General features: G+C 40.4%; 1 protein-coding gene across 1 annotated transcript; it reads left to right on the top strand.

The window, feature by feature from the left end:
• Nucleotides 1-1,537: 1,537 nt before the first annotated feature.
• Nucleotides 1,538-13,786, top strand: gdf6a (growth differentiation factor 6a). Its single transcript, XM_067975226.1, has 2 exons — nt 1,538-2,031; nt 10,659-13,786. The coding sequence occupies exons 1-2, from the start codon at nt 1,647-1,649 to the stop codon at nt 11,540-11,542; spliced, it is 1,269 nt and encodes a 422-aa protein (XP_067831327.1). The 5' UTR covers nt 1,538-1,646; the 3' UTR covers nt 11,543-13,786.
• Nucleotides 13,787-18,545: the final 4,759 nt, after the last annotated feature.

The following is an 18,545-nucleotide window of genomic DNA, read 5'->3' on the forward strand; positions in this document are numbered from 1 at the left end:
TCAATAAAGGTAGGCTATATCCCTGCTAAATAGAATGTGATAGTTGTCTATACCCTTATTTCTACAAGAGTAAGTCAAAATCTTATTTAAGGATAAGTTGTAGCAATCTACGACCATCACGTTAATTAATATCGGGGATAAAATGAAACGAGTTAAAATACAAATTTACAACAATAAAAAACTCTCCATTGTATTCAGTGTCAATTCTGAGGATTCAGATTTTAAATCAGCACCAGAATCCAATTTAAAATGCTTGATCGGGCAATGGCATATCATTGTAGTTACAGTATATTTGATGCACTACTGCTTAGTACTGCCACCAGATGGGGGAATCGTTTAATGTTTTAGGCACTGTCAACTTTACCTATACACGCAACAATCTATAATTGAGTCTTGGCATTGAGTGCGCAATGGTCAGCTGGACTGTATTAGTAGAAACATAAACTTGGTAATAATAAATAACATAGTGTTCTGATGAAAGGTCATCGACCTGAAACGTTAACTCTGTTTATCACTCCATACATGCTGCCTTACCCGCTGAGTGTTTCCAACATTTTCTGTTTTTATTTCCGATTTCCAGCATCCACAGTATTTTGCTTATGTTTAACATAGTGTGCGAACCTTCTTACTACAGCATATAATTGCTGCTTTACCGTCGTAATTTGCATTTGAACAAAAATATTTAGACTTTCCAGAACAAGGAACTAGATATCAACGAAATCAGTTTAGACATATTTCATTTAGCAATTAGCGCTTTCCATTTATAGAAACTGCATTTATGTTTTTTTCCTAGCAATATTATAATATTTGTCCATACACGTATAGAATAATCTTGCACTGACAGGACACATACATTATTTTGTTATTCACCTTTAAACCCAAATCCAGAAGATCGCGTTCTTGTAATGCACCTGTATGTAACATTTCATATTTACATTAGGGAGAAAATTTCACTGTTTGGAGAAAAAAAATACACCATCCATGCAAATAGGTGACATCAAGTTTTCAGTGTAAGACTGCCAGTATCTACCTGTTATGCTTGTCATTTGCCCAGCATGTATTTTTGGTAAATATCTTTTAAAGCACAAATCGAAATTAAAAATTGTGTGAGGTGTTATATGGAAAAGACATTTCACGTTGTTTCCGTCTGGCTTTATTCTGCTAGCACGCTATAAAACAATCTGACAAGTGCATTCTCTTTTCGACTAAACGTTAATACCAAGGATCCGGAACATTTCCCTGGGGAGCCGGTGTATGTTTGGGTGGAGAGTGAGTGAACCGATCTGATTGCTCCCACTTGGCATGGTGGTGGGTGGTGGGTGGAGGGGCGATCCCCGTTAGAAGCAGCGCGGCCTCCCCATTCATATTCCCCCCCCTCCCTTTCCCCCCTGGTGGAGGGGGGAGAGGGCAGCGCGCGCCCAGGGCCGGCGTTCGACCAATCGGGAAGCGCGTGCGTCCGGGCGTGCGTGAGTGGGCGGGTCGGCGCGCGGCGTCAGGGCAGTGGGTGCCGGGCGGGCGGGAGGGAGGGAGGGGAGCTGCAACAGGCGAAGCGCTTGGCGATATTTTTTTTGTGTTGTTGTTGCTGCTGCTTAAGCGATACGTGCCCGAGCGGAGCGGTTTTAAATTCCATTCGGGACTCATTCGGGATGGATCCGCTCCGAGCCGCTGCCCTCTTCCTCTGCTCGGTCACCTGCTGCTGGTGGGATTTACAGTGCGTGGAGCCGGCAGCCCTCTCCCTCTCCCTCGCTCCTCCTGCTGCTGTTGCTGCTGCTGCTCCCAGTGCCGGCTCCTCCGGGACAGCGTTCGGCGGACCGGGGTTCCGAAAGGATGGCAAAGTGCGAAAGCTGCTGATTAAAGAGACCGGTCAGCGAGCTGGCAGAGGCCGGCGGGCCGACACTGTGATCCCTCACCAGTTCATGATGTCAATATACAGGACTTACTCAGCAGCCGAGAAACTTGGAATAAACGCCAGTCTCTTCCGCGCAACAAAGTCTGCCAACACGATCACAAGTTTCGTGGACAGAGCAGAAGGTTGGTCCTGACCACAAATCCGTTTTAATGCTACCGTTTTATACCGAGTCATGTGTTCGTTTTTTCCTTCTCTCTCATGACCCCATTTATTTTCTTTGTGCATTTTCAGATCGAAAATGAATGCCGTTTTATTTTTTTTAACGGCAGATTCCGACTCTAGCAATCTGTGCCAATTTGTAGAAACGGGTTGTAATGTTAAGAACATCTGGCATGGAGTCCTTGTTGCTAATCGCGAAACAGAACAATTGCTGGCAATTTCTTGTTTTTTTTTGTAAAATTAAATAAGAGTGCAAGAATGTTATAAAGTTGTAGGGGTTACTTCAGAAACAATAGGGGGCACTTACTGCATACTGTGCCGTTTAAACAAGCAGCATTCTTTTATATTTCATATAAAATATAACTTCCCCCTATAAACGTCATATTGTCTTTGATTTAATATAATAGGAGGTCACTTGTAGTATCTGACTTAGAAATATTTTTTAAAAATACTTTAAACTCAGCCTTAAAACAAACAGAGCTCAAAGCAGCTGAACACAAACATTTGCTGGACCCAGGACTATCTTATCAGTAAGGTTTCGTTATCAGTATTACCTGTTCTGCCATACGCATTGTGGGAGTACTTTTTCTCAGCACTTACTGCTCCATTCTATAAATGCTTGGCAAAATATAAAAATTAGGTTGGTCCAAAATATGTACTACCATTACGGGGATCCCGAAGGATCACTTTGATCTCAGCTTTCGTTAAAATGACATTCTCCACTTCAAACTGAAACCTGTGTATTGATCTTTTCATAACAAGAAGGGGAATAAAATGAACAGCTACTTTCTGCACTTGAAGGAGACGATTCAGCAGGTATTAAGTTTATGGCGCTAAAGGAATTTAGTGTAAATAACCCTAATATTTTCTAAAGCTGATTACTGGATAGAATTAGTAAAAACCTGACGGGTCTGAGCAGGCTTGTAATCGGTTTACAGTTAACGGCACATTTCTCAATATGTCAAAACCACACCTCCTGTACAGTCCAGGCAGGAGCGCAAGTTTATTTCCCTCCGATCTAGTTCAATCAAGAAATGTTTTTGAGCTTAAGTTGACGTTTACTTGTGACTAATAACATGCTAATTGATGCTAGGTCTTAATGACCGTTGTAAATTCTGTCCTTGCCCTGTTATCCGTAAAATAGAACCACTTTTACAACAACCCGCCTGATTTTAGTGCTAAGCTGCAGCAAACCACGGATAACCTCACAAATTTCATATAAATCAGCGGGATTGATTGGCCGTTGAAAAGGGATGATGTAAATCACCTTAATTTATTTCACGTTGATCTTTATTTTTGTGTCCCGCCTTGGGGGTAAAAAGGCACATGGCCCTTAAGATTTTGGATGCGGGTTAGCCTGCAGCTCCATTCATAACTTAATTCTGTTGTTAACTGGAGAAGAGCGTACGTACCTGAGTGGTCAGGTTACCTGACGTGTTTCGCAATAAGACAAAAATGTACCCAGGAGTAACGGTAAGCATTCGGGGATGACATGCTATTTGAGCACCTTAACGCAAGTCGGAAGCCACCATGAAAAGTTCATGGATCACGAAACTTATATTTATGAGGGTTTAAGAAGACAAGATTTATTGAAGCTATAACATTTATTTTCAAACATACCTCATCAAATCAAGTAAATAGCGACTTGTTTTTGGAAATAAATGGTCTATCCGTGTTGTGTGATTATGAAAATGACGAGAGCGACAGAATCTAAAGTGATAGCAGCACTTCGCACTGAACAATAAATTACACTGATTAACGGGGTAACCATGATACTGTCCTGTAATAAAAACAAACTGCACAGTGGATTGAAAAGCATCTGAAAGAGAAATATAGGCCAACATTTGGGGTGTTACTGATAGACCACGCAGAAACATGACCGACATCTTGTTTTTGGGAGGAGAAGCTAGAAAACAAGTCTTAAGAATGCAATTTTTAAAATATAGGCAGATTTGCTAAACATTATGAGTCAGATCCAACATTGTTCTAGTTCATCTTGCGCTTTTAGTTTTTAAACATTGATGAAAGGAATGATACTGCTTCGGTCCTCAGCAGACTAGGGTCCGACTTGGTGACAGATTTTCGACTCGGGCCTGTACTTGTGAACTGAGCCAGTGGCTGGAGTAAGAGCCTCAGTCTCCTCGATGATGTGATTTAATGTGTCACCGCTGTGACCCTGCGCTGGACCTTCTGAGGGTTGCTTAGCATAAAGACAGTGATTTGAGTATTTGAACTCAATGATCTAATTGAGTGTTCATGTCACAACATATCAAATATTGTCTGTTCTTCCATAATGAACTGGCCCAGCCAATGGCACATCACCAAAACTCAACAGAACTTCCGTTCCTCTGAAGTGGTTATTTCTTTTACTGCCCACCACCCTCCGTGATCGCTACTTTGCGAGGCATTAATTGCTGGATGTGAATTCCGCTGCTCCCTAGAACTTAGCAGACTTTTAGCAATGGACCAGCTTCTTTAACAACAAAAAACACTTTCAGTGCAGTTTCTAACTGACCGCTTTGTTCTAACCAATAACTTCCATCACCAGTTCGATTGTTTGCAAAATCAGTTAATAGACTAGAGGGCATTTTAAAAAAACAGACAGCAAAGCACAAGGCTAGATAAGTATGCGAATTTCATCGTTCGTTACGGTCGCAAGATCAGACAAGAACTAGTTGAATGTAGCAAAATTACTTTTGGCACATGAAGTAACTCATTAAAACGCAGATGGTGCGCGCTGGCCTCGGGACCCCCAGCATTCGAGCTTGCAGAGTAAAACATGACAATTAGGGGAAGGAATTAAAGAAAATACGACGGGTTTACTAGCAGCATCTAAAGCTGAAAGAAAAAAAAAGTTTTTTTCAATCAAAGGATGATTTTCTTAGCCTCATTACAAGCAATTGCGGTGCCCTCGTGATAACTATACTGTACACCCGTGTGTTATTGTGTGTGTATATAGTACATAAAATATTAAATCCGCTATTGCATTTCAGAAGCAGAAACAATTATCTTGTTTTAGGGAGCCACGTCTGCCTGTTTGGGGTTAAATACATCATTAGTTAGATTTAAATCTGTTATTTGCTCCAGGTTTTCGTTTACACAGTGACATAGACAGTAACGCCGAATTTAATGCAACACAGGGAAACGACAAAAGGCTGGAAAATAAGATACTTTTTCACAACCATTGACATTGTATTTTAACCATAAGAGCGAACTTCTCTTTCTAACCAGCTACATAGGATTGGGTATAACTGAACGCAGAGACTGTTGTCTTTACAGACTTTAAGAGGTAGGGGAAATGAAATATAAGCAGGGAAGTATTTTAATGGATGAAGAGGGAATTGGAAACTGTTAATTATTTGGTGACCTTGTATTCGATTTGTTTGAGACCCATATAAAAACACTAATGTGGAACAGACGCTTAAAGTAACTGCCCAAACAGAAGGTTCCAATCTAAGTTTAATATTACACCGTGTTCAGGGAAAGTGAAGGGAGAAGGGATATCAAAACGATTAGTAGGATAAGCAGAGGAACACGTTCTCTGACCAAGGAGAAACGTGAACCCTAGGTAAGAAAGGCCCTTAACGTACATTGTGTAAATATTTTAGACGTGTGTTTTATGGAAAGGCTGCTGATATGTAATTGGGTTAAACGGAAGAAACTTAATGCTCCACGAATTCGGTGACTTTTTTCGAGGTTGCTTTCCTTTCAAACTCGCATTTAGTGTGTATAATTTTAAGTGCATTTGTTTTACGGCCTTTGCCAGTTTGGAACAAGGGGTTGTAACATTAAACTCCCTGAAACAATTTCCGACGTTCCAGAATAAATGAGTAACCTGACAGTATAAGTACAAATTATTCTAATTCCTATTTTCAGAAACTCCATCCGTGTTTACACAAGTGAAATGCGGTGCTTCATATTTTTGTTAAATATATATGTTCTCATAACGATTGACTGTTAGAACCAAATCTTTGTTCATTCGAACAACATTTTTTGACACTACGGGACAAGAATCGCTGTTGGCACAGTGCAGATTGATTTCTATTTTAAATCAGTCCGCTTCGGTCCTGGATATACAGTAATGCAGTGAGAGGCCAGAGCCAAACTCAAGAAGAAGAAAAAACACGATTTGGCGCTATATGTTATACTAAACGCATTTATGCGCACCTAAAATGAAACGAGGTGGTGCACACATACGGATAACATGAGATACAGGAAAACATATTGGTAACTGGCAGACTTGGCGGAAACGGAGAAGAGATGACAGAGATATATGCAGAGCGAAGCAAGTCGACGGGGCAATAAATAAGACCAAAACATTTTTAGTATCACTGTTAATTTATCTGTATTGAAAAGCACCTTTAAAAGTTTTCAGGCAATTGACTGCGCTCCATGATTCGAAAGTAAATCTTGCCCTTAAGTCCAATACAGTAGTAGCAAATTAACTCGACAAATGGAATTGCTCCGCGCCTTGCCCGCTGCATTTATGTTTGAGTAGACTTATTTGGGATTTTAATTCAGTGTTTTTTTCCAAACATAACAAAAGGCGGCCAGATAAGATCGCGAGCAGCAGACTGGAATATGGAACACTTGTCTCCACCGCTTTGTCATCCTATTAGAAGTTTATGGATGGGATTAAAGGGAGAGGGTGGCAGCAGGCACAGGACTAATTCTTTCATAAAATCGCAAAATGGCACCTTTGACATTAGTCGTTTGGCTGGCCCTTACCTACACCAGCATTAAAGCCATAAACATGCAAGGTACAAGACACCCACCGAACCGAATTTACAGTCATCATAGCAGTGTTCCGAGCAGCTCGTCACGCTTAAATCTATATTTAAAAAATCCTAAATTTAGTCGCCATGTTTTCTGTGGGTTCTTGGAAATTCTTCCTATGTCTTTCGAGTTGGAGAAATATTTGTGAACAACGTAACATGTTAAAGTGTATGAAGTATTTTAAAAAAATAAATTAACTTTAAAAACGATCCCTCTCTGGAATGGAGATAACGTATTTTAAAAATCCAAACGACAAAACATGAGCCAACACGTATGAATCTCTGTTTATTTTTGGGTCGGTACAAGACTGCTTATTATCTTTCTAGATTGAAGGTATCCTATCTGATTTTTTTTTAAAGTTTCGAATTGAAACATTTACAGACCTTCGGTTATGGGTAAATTTGTCTCTAAAAATCTACTGTTTAAAATATACAAAACCCAATAGTTCGCCCCAACACTGCAGGAGTAAAGTTTACACCCTGCCGTGTCTTTCCCGAACGAAGCATTTTCCTGATTTCAAAGGAGTTTGAAACAAATTTGGTGAAAGGGCGATGACAACACTCCTGGAAACGTCGCTGATTTTGGGGGAGGGGAGGGGAGACGCTCCACAGGACGATAGGACCCAGGTGGAGTTTTCTTTGTGCATGCCATCCTCAGACTTTATTGTTTTCATGCGGATATACACAGGGCACTTTAACAATTCACATTGCAGGGCCCACGTTTAACCAGAAGATTGATTAATTGTTCCTGTGGACCTTCTGTCTCTGTAACATGTTACAGGCCTTGAGTGGTACCCTATCAGTGTGCCTGTTCAACGCTTGTTTTAGCTTCCAGGAAGGGGGTTTATTCTCATTTAAAACAAAACGTTATGTTTTATTTCCACTACGTGACAAAATTGACGCAGTGAAGGAATGAGTTGGGTTTGCAGAGCCTGATGTATCTTTGCCTGATTTATGCACACTAACGGGCTTGACCGTGGAATTTAATCAATACCTCACCCAGCACAAACACATTTATTGAAGGAAAACTTCATTAGCAAATGACCAAGGGTCTATGAAACCTTGAGGGGTAGGGGGAACAGTAGGAGGGAAATCAGCGGGGCAGAAATGTTCTTCAGGAGGTATAACACCATAGCATGGAACTATATACATGTGTCGCTACACTTTGCATATGTAATTTACAATATATTTAATTATTTATTTATTAGAATGTTGAACTTAAACTATACTGACAAAATGAGGAGTTGGATAAATATAAAAGCACGTCATTACAATAATACTTGGTCTATACTGTTATATGGCTGCGCCAGTTCTTTAAATTAAAATGTAATTTCCCAATGGTTAACTATCGCACGCACAGGCACGGGTCGTGAGTGAAGATTGTTAAAATGCACTTCTAATCAAAGTGTGTACATTAGAGACAAGAGCATAAAATTGCTCATCTGTTTCAAATCTGCTACAATTGGCAGGATTCCCTCGTATGACACACAAGTGCACTATCAATAATAATTATTTCAGTTTTGTACATTTGATCAGAAATGTCTCTGGTCCAAATGAATCCACCTGCCAGCTGGGATCAGTGTTTGGACAAAGGCGTTGTATTGACAAGATGACTGCATCATCCTCATTGAATAAACATACGGCCTATTCTTTTATAATCATGTATTGCATTAAAAAGATGAACAGCTAATTATAAAAAATGACATAACCTCGAAATTCGGCAACGATAGTTTATATTTAAAGAACAGTACAGTGTGTTATTGGGAAAAAGTGCTACATGTAAACAAATGAAGTACGGCATTGTGCTGTTGTGTGATTGCCACTCCGTTTTTGTTGCACTTTAATGCCTATCTTTCACATACAACTGCACATCAAGCACAGACTCCAGGTTGTTTCAGATGTAGTGCAAAACTGAACTATTTCATTATTTAAATACAAAGGGTTTGATTTTCAAAATCAATTTGTATTGTTAAAAACTTTACACATTCTTATTCTAACTTGCAGTTAATGGCTTTCCTTCCTCTCCCCTGAAACGGAATTAGCACCACTGCTCATTGCTCAACTTTGTATAATATAGGCCAAGAATATATTGGTCGTTGCATACCGAATAACTAGATCATCCCACACACAGCCAACTGAGAGATTACTTGGTATTTCCGACTCGGGAAAATGTAGTGGTGATTTCTGTGGGGAGTGCGGCTGTTTAACATACGCATCTGCAATCGTTATTAAACACTGTGGATAGAATTTCTTATATTGGTGAGAGATTATACCCTTGTTATAATGTAAGGCAGAAGCTTCCATATAACGAAGTTTCCTTGGTCCTTATATAACAGATATGGTTGTTTGTACATTTGCTGCCTGTGATTTCAGGATCTTTAAAATGTCAGCTGTGATCACCTCAATAGATTTTAGCAATGTAGATAATTCAAAATGTCCATGTGTGAGGAAAAGACAAATTAGGTGTTTTAATAATTACCTCAACCGATTATGTGGATAAGGACTTGTTGAAATTTCTGTTGTAGACTACCAAATCACTGTATTTTATTTATGACATGTTCCACAAAGCACATTTAGTCTCCGCAAAATTCAACCGCGATATCAGAGACATAAATAAATCTAAAACAGCACAGAGTACCTGATGTTGTGCAAGGATAGGACACAGAAAGTCTAAATACGCTGGGTTGTTATATTTCTGTTCAATGTGCACATGTAGATTGGTAACTGGTAGTATTACAAAATAAAAATCAGCTTTGATGTTTAAAGGTAGGAGTACCTGAAATCACCACACCGCAACTGTAAACATGCCGTTTTAAATCAAGGCAGTATTTCAATTCTAGTTTCATGGCCTGTTGTCATGTAAAAGTGCAATTGAGAGTTAAGGACAAATTCCGGGGAAGTTATTTCGGTTTCAACGCGTCTCAATGTGACTCCTAATAGTTTGCAGTGGTTCAGCTAAAAGCAACCACAATTGATACCGAATTTTAAAGAGCAGCCTGACCACGAATTTATGGTACAGTAAAAACATGTTTTCAAAAATCGAATAAGATGGATTCGAGCGAGTAAAAATGTGCGGCTTCTGTGAAAGTAACTTTGAATCTTATTGTTTGTAGTTATGTTACGTTAAAAGCTTGACCTGCTGAGTGCAGTGTCAGTGATTCCTATCACTTTAATTATAACAAGCAGCAAGAGGGAGCAGCGTATTTTCAAATCTGAAAGCGGACTTCCTTTGAAATAACTGGGGCACAGGGCGATAGTCAGCTCTGCTCTTGTCTGGTGACTGTACAATAACCAGTTTTTCTTTCTGTTGGCAGCTTAAGTTATTAACCGTCTCGGCAAAAAAGCTTTGTTTGTCGAGTTTAACGCGCAGTTCAGTTGTAGGTAAGAACTGAAAGGCTCAAGGAAATATTTCAAAACAGCGAGAAGGAAGGTTGTAAATCAGTCGAACCAGCTAGTGATGTGCATCTTTTATTCTTTGTGGATTCATAAGTAAAGGTTTCAACTTCTATTCGTAGTATGGTAGTCACATCTATTTAACTTTTTAGAAATAGTCTCGGTCTCTCCCTCTAGAAAGAGTATATATATATGTATATCTCTGTGTGTGTATACATATATCTGTCTATATATATCTGTCTATATATATATATATATATGTGTATATATATATGTCTACCCCAGTCCATCACCGGCATCTCCACATCATATATAGAGAGCGAGAGAGATAGATCTTTCTTGACACTGAGTGAAGATTTCCAAATAATGACCCTAGTTCATAGCCTACCTTCTAATATTTGTTTGTACTTTTTCTTTTACAGACGATCTCTTGCATTCACATTTAAGGAAGCAAAAATATTTGTTTGATGTAGCAACTTTGTCGGACAAAGAGGAATTAGTAGGGGCTGAATTGAGGATACTGAGAAAAACGCCGGAGGATTTTCGAAAGACACTGACAGGTCTGTACGACATCAAATTGTACTCCTGTTTTACCGAGGGACAATCATCTAAGTTATTGCAGTCTAGAACGCTTGATATCTACCATTCAAATACACAAGGATGGGAAGTTTTTGATGTCTGGGAGGTCTTTAAGCTCCTGCACCCTGCCCAGCTATGTTTTGAATTTAAGGTGACATCAAGCAAAAGCGAGCGTGATATTGATCTAAGACAAGTCGGATTTGGTCGGAAAGGGAGGCAGCCTCAAGAAAGAGCTCTTTTAGTGGTTTTCACTAGAACTCGGAAAAGAGAAAACCTCTTCAGCGAGATGAAAGAAAAAATCAAATCAACAGAAGGTTCCGACGAAGAAGGCAAACGTCAGTTCAAAGCCCGGAGGAAGAGAAGGACCGCCTTTTCAAATCGTCACGGGAAGAGACATGGCAAGAAGTCCAAGTCCCGCTGCAGTAAAAAACCTCTGCATGTGAACTTCAAAGAGTTGGGTTGGGATGATTGGATAATAGCGCCCCTGGACTATGAAGCCTATCACTGTGAGGGAGTATGTGACTTCCCTCTCAGATCCCACTTAGAACCCACGAACCATGCCATTATCCAAACCCTCATGAACTCCATGGACCCTAATTCTACCCCTCCGAGCTGTTGCGTTCCTACCAAATTGAGTCCTATCAGCATTTTGTACATCGATGCAGGCAATAATGTCGTCTATAAACAATACGAGGACATGGTGGTAGAATCATGCGGGTGCAGGTAGCAAATTGTCCCTAATTTCGGAGGTAGTGAGACTACCGAGTACAAATTTGAGGACACCACGGGGCTGATCGGATCGAGGACGGTGCACGCTATTTAAAATATACTCAAATAGCTACGTTTCTCACATCAGTCCTCATGAATAATCCATCAGGGGAAGAGAGAAAGAGAAAGGGAGAGATAAAACTCTAGAATGTTCTCTGTAATTTATTCATATACCAGTCATTTAGCTGATATGACATCGATATGTTAATACACTACCTGCAATTTACCTGTAAGGCGATATCTAACCCCATGCACCCAAATATTATCACACTGTATAAGGTGTCATATTACAAGCAGTAAGGGGGCTAAATAACCACGGGTTTCCGTTTATACAGAGAAGGGGAGAAAAACGTGCTTCAAATATGTGCAAAACAGTTACACATGGAGCTGTTATTCATGATATGATGCTGGTGGCAGAAATTGGAGATATGGTTATCCTTCGGGGGAAATCCATTCATACACAAACCTGCAAGCATTTTCAATGATTCATAGAATCATATCAAGTTACGGCACAGAAGGAGGCCATTCGGCCTATCGTGTCCGTGCTGGCCGAAAAAGAGCTATCCAGCTTAATCCCACTTTCCAGCACTTGGTCCATAGTCCTGTAGGTTACCGCACTTCAAGTGCACATTTAAGTACTTTTTAATTTCAAGTGGAAGTTTAGTGATGACCTGCAGAGTCAGTATAGATAGATACCTCCCATTTATTTTCCCCGTCAATATGCGAAACCTACTTAAATCCCTTTTAGTGCATGATCATCCATTGGCGGTTCTCGGAGTCGTGACGGGTGGCTTGTCCCATTAGCAGACTTTAGGTTTTCATTTGAAAGCTGGAAAAAGGCATCTACACCATAATCACCCCCCCCCCCATTAGATTATTACAGTCACGTTTGGGTCGGGGTAGAGGTAGTAGGGGGATTATGTTCGGTCAGTCTCCAATGATTATCGCAGTGTACACAGGATGGCACCTGTTCAAACTGAACCAATTTAGATTAAGGGAAGGCAATAGTCCCAGCTCCTTTCATGGGCTGGCATGCGGAGAGTAATGGGACCTGCGAGCAGAAGGCAAAGCCCGAAGAAAGTTTCTGTTCCCTTTTCCCCGCAATTATCTGTTGATCTCGATTGCCTTTTTAAAGGTGAAGGTAATTTACCAAACACAAAAAACGAACTAATGAAAGGAGAGAATGGCTCCGGTCCCCCAGGTTTCTTGTTTAAAGAGGGTTATTCCTTTTTCTTCTGACATTCCGACAAGATTACCAGCCAGAAAGAGCCGACGGCCAAAAAGGAATTGTTGCAGATTGTAATTACATCTATGGTGGAATTTAAGATGCCTGGTGTGATTAAAAACTGCGAAGGGGGGAAAAAAGACAGAATCTAGAAATGACCAAATTGCATTTGCTGTCCTTGATAAGGAAACAAAAATACAATGGGATCGTTGGCGTTTCACCAGCTATAGACAATACAGTATTTGCAAATTTAGGTTGGAAACAAGCAAACTCTTGTACAAATAGTTACCTTCCGCCGGTGATCGCAATGGGAAAACATTTGGAGAGCCCTTGCTTTGCTCACGACCTTACAAACTCTAACTCTATTGAATCAGGATTTTAAAAAAGTGCACTTCTGTCCATTAGTAAAGTTTTGCTCAGTTGAACCACCACTTGCTTGGTAATCCCCAAGGGACAACGTTGCAAACTGTAAATTGCCTGGATTGCACGATCCCACAACTAGGAGGTGGGGAAATTCTCGACCCCAGGACCATATGTATAAAAAATGCACACTAGCTTTGATGCACTGTTGTTCATATGTTGTGCTGTACATATTTGTGTATTTAAACAAGACTTTAATGTGCAAAATGGAGAAGTTAACAATTACATTAAGTATATAAAAAGATAATGTATAGATCTTTGTATGCACTCGGAATTTTGTGATATTTCTAATATTTTAAAAATAATAATATTTGAGTTGTACAGGGTTTTAAACGTCAATCAAGCATTGTGTGACATCCCCAAGGTTGTAATTGTCCTAAAATATTAATGAGTTTATTTCTTTTTGTACCGAGGGTGGAGAGACGTCTTTCATTGTCTACCTCACATTATATTACAATGTTTAGAATTTCATAGAAATCTGGCAAATTCACTTCAATCTTTTCTGATAATCTGGCGTAAATAGTTGTTTTTTTACTGGGTATATTCTCACTATTGCTGTATCATTAAATGTTTAATTTGACCAATTTGTTTGTCATTTCTGGGTTCATTTTGAAAACCTAAATGAAAAGCCAGTACCAATATCAACATTTGGGTAAGACCAAACGACCAATTTATTTGCTTTTCAGTACATTAATCGGTCAGGCTTTTGAACCAATAGACTCAACCTTGTCATCCACGGAACTAGACTTATAAAACAGTAGTCAGTATGGTGTTTTAAGAAATATATTTTTCGATGTTTTCCGCAAGAATTTGATGTTTATCGGCCTAGTGAAGTGATTTCATTTCATTCGTATGTATTTTCAGTTTGAGGATTGTAACAATGTGTATATTCAATTATTTAGATACTCGATACATTCTTTGCCTCTTTTATGAATCGATCTGAAAATAATGTCTGAAAGGGAAACATATTGGCAAAATAACAGTGGCTAAATTATTTGCATAAAATGTTTGTTAGCATCAATTGGTGCATAAGGATGCCTTTACATTGTAACTATCCGTCTGGGACTGGTCTGAAACCTATAGCAGTTTGGGTTCCTGCCAGGCAGAACCCCATTTCCATTGTTTGGCTTCTAACTGGCTGGAACTTCAACTAACCTGGGTAGGAGACAGCTTTGCCCTTGCTGGATATATTCATATGTTGAGCTATTTATTTAAGTTAATGTCAGGTATATTTACAATGAAGCATCGAAGCACTTTGCAAACCAGATTTGACACCACACTAGATTTACACTCTGTGGTGTCAGACTGAAGTGGTGTGAGGCTACCCCTCCGAGTAGTTTCACTCTGCTTTGCTTGGGAGTCAGGCCAAGCCCTGACTTCGGATTTGCAGTGACAATTGAGTGTCAGTGTGAAATAAAAATCACTTTGCATCAATGGTACACTTGCAATATAAATGCACCCTAAGGTTGTCCTCATCAAACCATCCATTAGTGCACAGAAAGTATTGCAGCTTTTCATATCTAACCAATAATTATTTCAAAGTGCCTTTTGGAAATATGATTTGTTTAGTTATAAAATGAGTAAAGGTAAACAAAGCACAAAATAATTACAGGGTTAATAAAGCTAGAAGTGAACAAGAGGTCAGGCCCTCTGTTTGCTTGCAAATTTAAAATTAAATCATGAATTATCTAGGAAGCAGCCACTTTAAGCAAATGAAATTTGCATGAAATGGAAACATTTTAAAAAACTGTGCAGTATTGTTTTAAGTTCATGGGGGAATGTTTTTAACCAGATAGAATACACAATATATACAAATGATGAGGTTCAGGAACAGGGTGGCCTATTGGATTAGACACTGGCCTTTCACCTCTGAGTTTAAATCCAGCCCAGACTGATGGGACGAAAGTCTTTTCTGTCTGCTGGGTGTAAGTGCTACTGGATGGACTAAAAATTGGTAAAGAGGAGGTACTAGAAAGATTGACTGTACTTAAAGTAGATAAGACACCTGGTCCGGATGGGATGCATCCTAGGTTGCTGAGGGAAGTAAGGGTGGAAATTGCAGAGGTGCTGGCCATAATCTTCCAATCCTCCATAGATATGGGGGTGATGCCAGAGGGCTGGAGAATTGCAAATGTTACACCCTTGTTCAAAAAATGATGTAAGGATAAACCCGGCAGCTACAGGCCAGTCAATTTAACCTCGGTGATGGGGAAGCTTTTAGAAATGATAATCTGGGACACAATTAATAGTCACTTGGATGAGTGTAGATTAATAAAGGAAAGCCAGCACAGATTTGTTAAAGGCAAATCGTGTTTAACTAACTTGATAGAGTTTTTTGATGAGGTAACAGAGAGGGTTGATGAGGGCAATGTGGTTGATGTTGTTTATATGGACTTTCAAAAGGCTGTTGATAAAGTGCCACATAATAGGCTTGTCAGCAAAATTGAAGCCCATGGAATAAAAGGGGCAGTGACAGCGTGGATACAAAATTGGCTACGTGACATGAATCAGAGTAGTGGTGAACGGTTGTTTTTTGAACTGGAGGAAGGTGTTCCTCAGAAGTTGGTACTAGGACCACTGTCTTTCTTGATATATATTAAAGACTTGGACTTGGGTGTACAGGGCACAATTTCAAAATTTGCAGATGACACAAAACTTGGAAGTGTAGTAAAAAGTGAGGAGGATAGTGATAGACTTCAAGAGGACATAGACAGGTTGGTAGCGGACACAAGGCAGATGAAATGTAATGCAGAGTGTGAAGCGATACATTTTGGTAGGAAGAATGAGGGGAGGCAAAATAAACTAAATGGTACAATTCTAAAGGAGGTGCAGGAATAAAGATACCTGGGGGTATATGTGCACAAATCTTTGAAGGTGGTAGGACAAATTGAGAAAGTGGTTAAAAAAGCATGTAGGATCCTGGGCTTTATAAATAGAGGTATAGAGTACAAAAGCAAGGAGGTTATGTTGAAACTTTATAAAACACTGGTTTGGCCACAGCTGGAATTTTGTGTCCAATTCTTTAGGAAGGATGTGAAGGCCTCAGAGAGGGTGCAGAAATGATTTACTAGAATGGTGCCAGGGGAGAGGGACTTCAGTTACGTGGATAGAGTGAAGAAGTTGGAGTTGTTCTCCTTAGACCAGAGAAGGTTAAGAGGAGATTAGATAGAAGTGTTCAAAATCATGAAGGATTTAGATAAAGTAAATAAAAAGAAACTTCCTATTGGCAGAACGGTCGAGAACCAGAGGACACAGATTGGTGATTGGCAAAAGAACCAAAGGCAACATGAGGAAAAACTTTTTTATGCAGCGAGTGGTTATGATCTGGAATGCGCTGCTTGAAAGGGTAGTGGACGCCAATTCAATCGTTGCTTTCAAAAAGGAATTGGATAAATATTTGAAGGGAAAAAATTTGCAGGGCAACGGGGAAAGTGCAGAGGAATGGGACCAACTGGATTGCTCTTACAAAGAGCTGGCACGGGCTCATTGGGCCGAGTGGCCGCCTTCTGTGCTGTAACCATTTTATGATTCTATAAGGGGCCTATATAGTGTTGCCAATTCTTGTTGGATGTATTCCTGGAGGTTCAATCACATGACACTTGATCACTGACATTATCTGGGCTCACACATGAAGAATGGCAACTCCAGGTGGCTCTCTGTGGAACCATACCTCAGTGAATGTCAGTGCCAGGCAAACCATACTCCAGTGAGAGTCAGTGCCAGGGGAACTGTTACCCAGCAAGAGTTGGTGCCAGTGGAACTGTACCACAGCGAGAGTCAGCACCTGGGGAACCAGAACATAGCTAGAGTTAGTGCCAGGGTAACTGTACCTCAGTGAAAGTTAGTGGCAGAGCAATGGTACCACAATGAGAGTTGGTGCCAGGTAAACCGTACCCCAGCAAGAGTCAGTGCCTGCAGTACCATTCAACAGTAAGAGTTAGCACCAGGGTAACTGTACCCCAGTGAGAGTCAGCAGCAGAGGAACTGTACCATAGTGAGATTTGATGCCAGGAGAAATGTACCCCAGTGAGAGTCAGCATCAGGGCAACAGTACCCCACTGAGAGTCAATGTTTTCAGGTGGTGAGGGGAAAAAATTGAACAAAAAAACCCAAAAATGTTCTTGGGTATGTGGATTATTATACTGAGAGGAGGAATTCCCCTTTATATACTGGGCTATTTACATATATGCTGTCCCTTTAAGAGGTGTTGTATTGCTGACCTTTTTGACGTGTGGTCCAAAGCATTCATATTTTTTAGGAGCTGAAAGTTGATGATTCGGATTCTTTTTCCCAACACGTGGATTGAGTAGGTCCGTTTAAATTTCGGGTGCAAGACCAGCCCCAGGAATCCCCTCTGTCCTCTGAGCCATGAGGAGATCAGCACTGCCTTGCTGAGGTTCAGGGATGGCCTGTTGATGCGCAAGCCATTGGGCAGGTAGAGCCACATCAGCCTCACCTGCTCGGCGATGAAGTAGCGGTATGTTCCGTTGTTGGTGCACAGGATGGCCACAGCATTCCAACTTCCTGCAGAAAAGTTGGAGACAGCCCGAGAAGTCAAAGTGTGCATTCGTGAAGCGCGAATGTGAAGTAGTTTTCTCCCAGGTTGCTAGCAACAGTGACCGGGAGATCAATCTTTCTTTCTGGGAGACTCTCAGACAATCTGGGAGGATTGGCATTGCTAGACCTATGTGAATTAAGTTTGGGACGTCTCAATATAGTTCCTCATGGACATAGCAAACAACACAAAATTAATTTGGCATTATCTGGCAATCTCATTCAGGGAAGCCACAGGATAAGTGATGTCACACTAGTGCAGTAGGGGTGCTTTTCTGAAGTGGAGGTTGAGGTGCATTGTTGGGGCAGAGTAAAAGGACCTTTATTTTGCACCTGGCTGCACTATACCTGAACTGTACACTGGGTGCCTGAAATGGGAAGGGTACCATCCTCCACATTAAGAGGCTTGAGCACAAATCTGTGGAGAAAAAATGATGATAAGGTTTGCTGGGTTTTATGATTATTGAGGATGATGCTTTTTAGCTTCTTTTCGAGATAAGTTGTTTTAATTTCTTCTTTTCTGCCTTGAAGATAGTTACTCAATTGGAGTGCAGTTCCACAGGTGTCATCAGCTCTACAGAACCTTTGTAAAGTGGTCCTCCTTCATGCGTAAGTCTGAATAGTGAGAGCTCACTGTGGGAGGAGGGTGATCATTGCCAAATAGAATCCTCTCATCCACACACTTTACAGAAGGGGTCACTTGGTAATGATCAAGGACAGAAATCATGGCTCTGTGATCCCGTGACGCTGAGGCAAATTGTAG

Source organism: Heptranchias perlo, chromosome 3, assembly GCF_035084215.1.
Source record: "Heptranchias perlo isolate sHepPer1 chromosome 3, sHepPer1.hap1, whole genome shotgun sequence".
Lineage (NCBI taxonomy): Eukaryota > Metazoa > Chordata > Chondrichthyes > Hexanchiformes > Hexanchidae > Heptranchias > Heptranchias perlo.

Coding starts and splice junctions, on each gene's coding strand:
- gdf6a (XM_067975226.1), top strand. CDS start 1,647: ATGGATCCGCTCCGAGCCGCTGCCCTCTTCCTCTGCTCGGTCACCTGC. Junction 2,032..10,658: donor TTTCGTGGACAGAGCAGAAG/GTTGGTCCTGAC, acceptor TTTCTTTTACAG/ACGATCTCTTGCATTCACAT.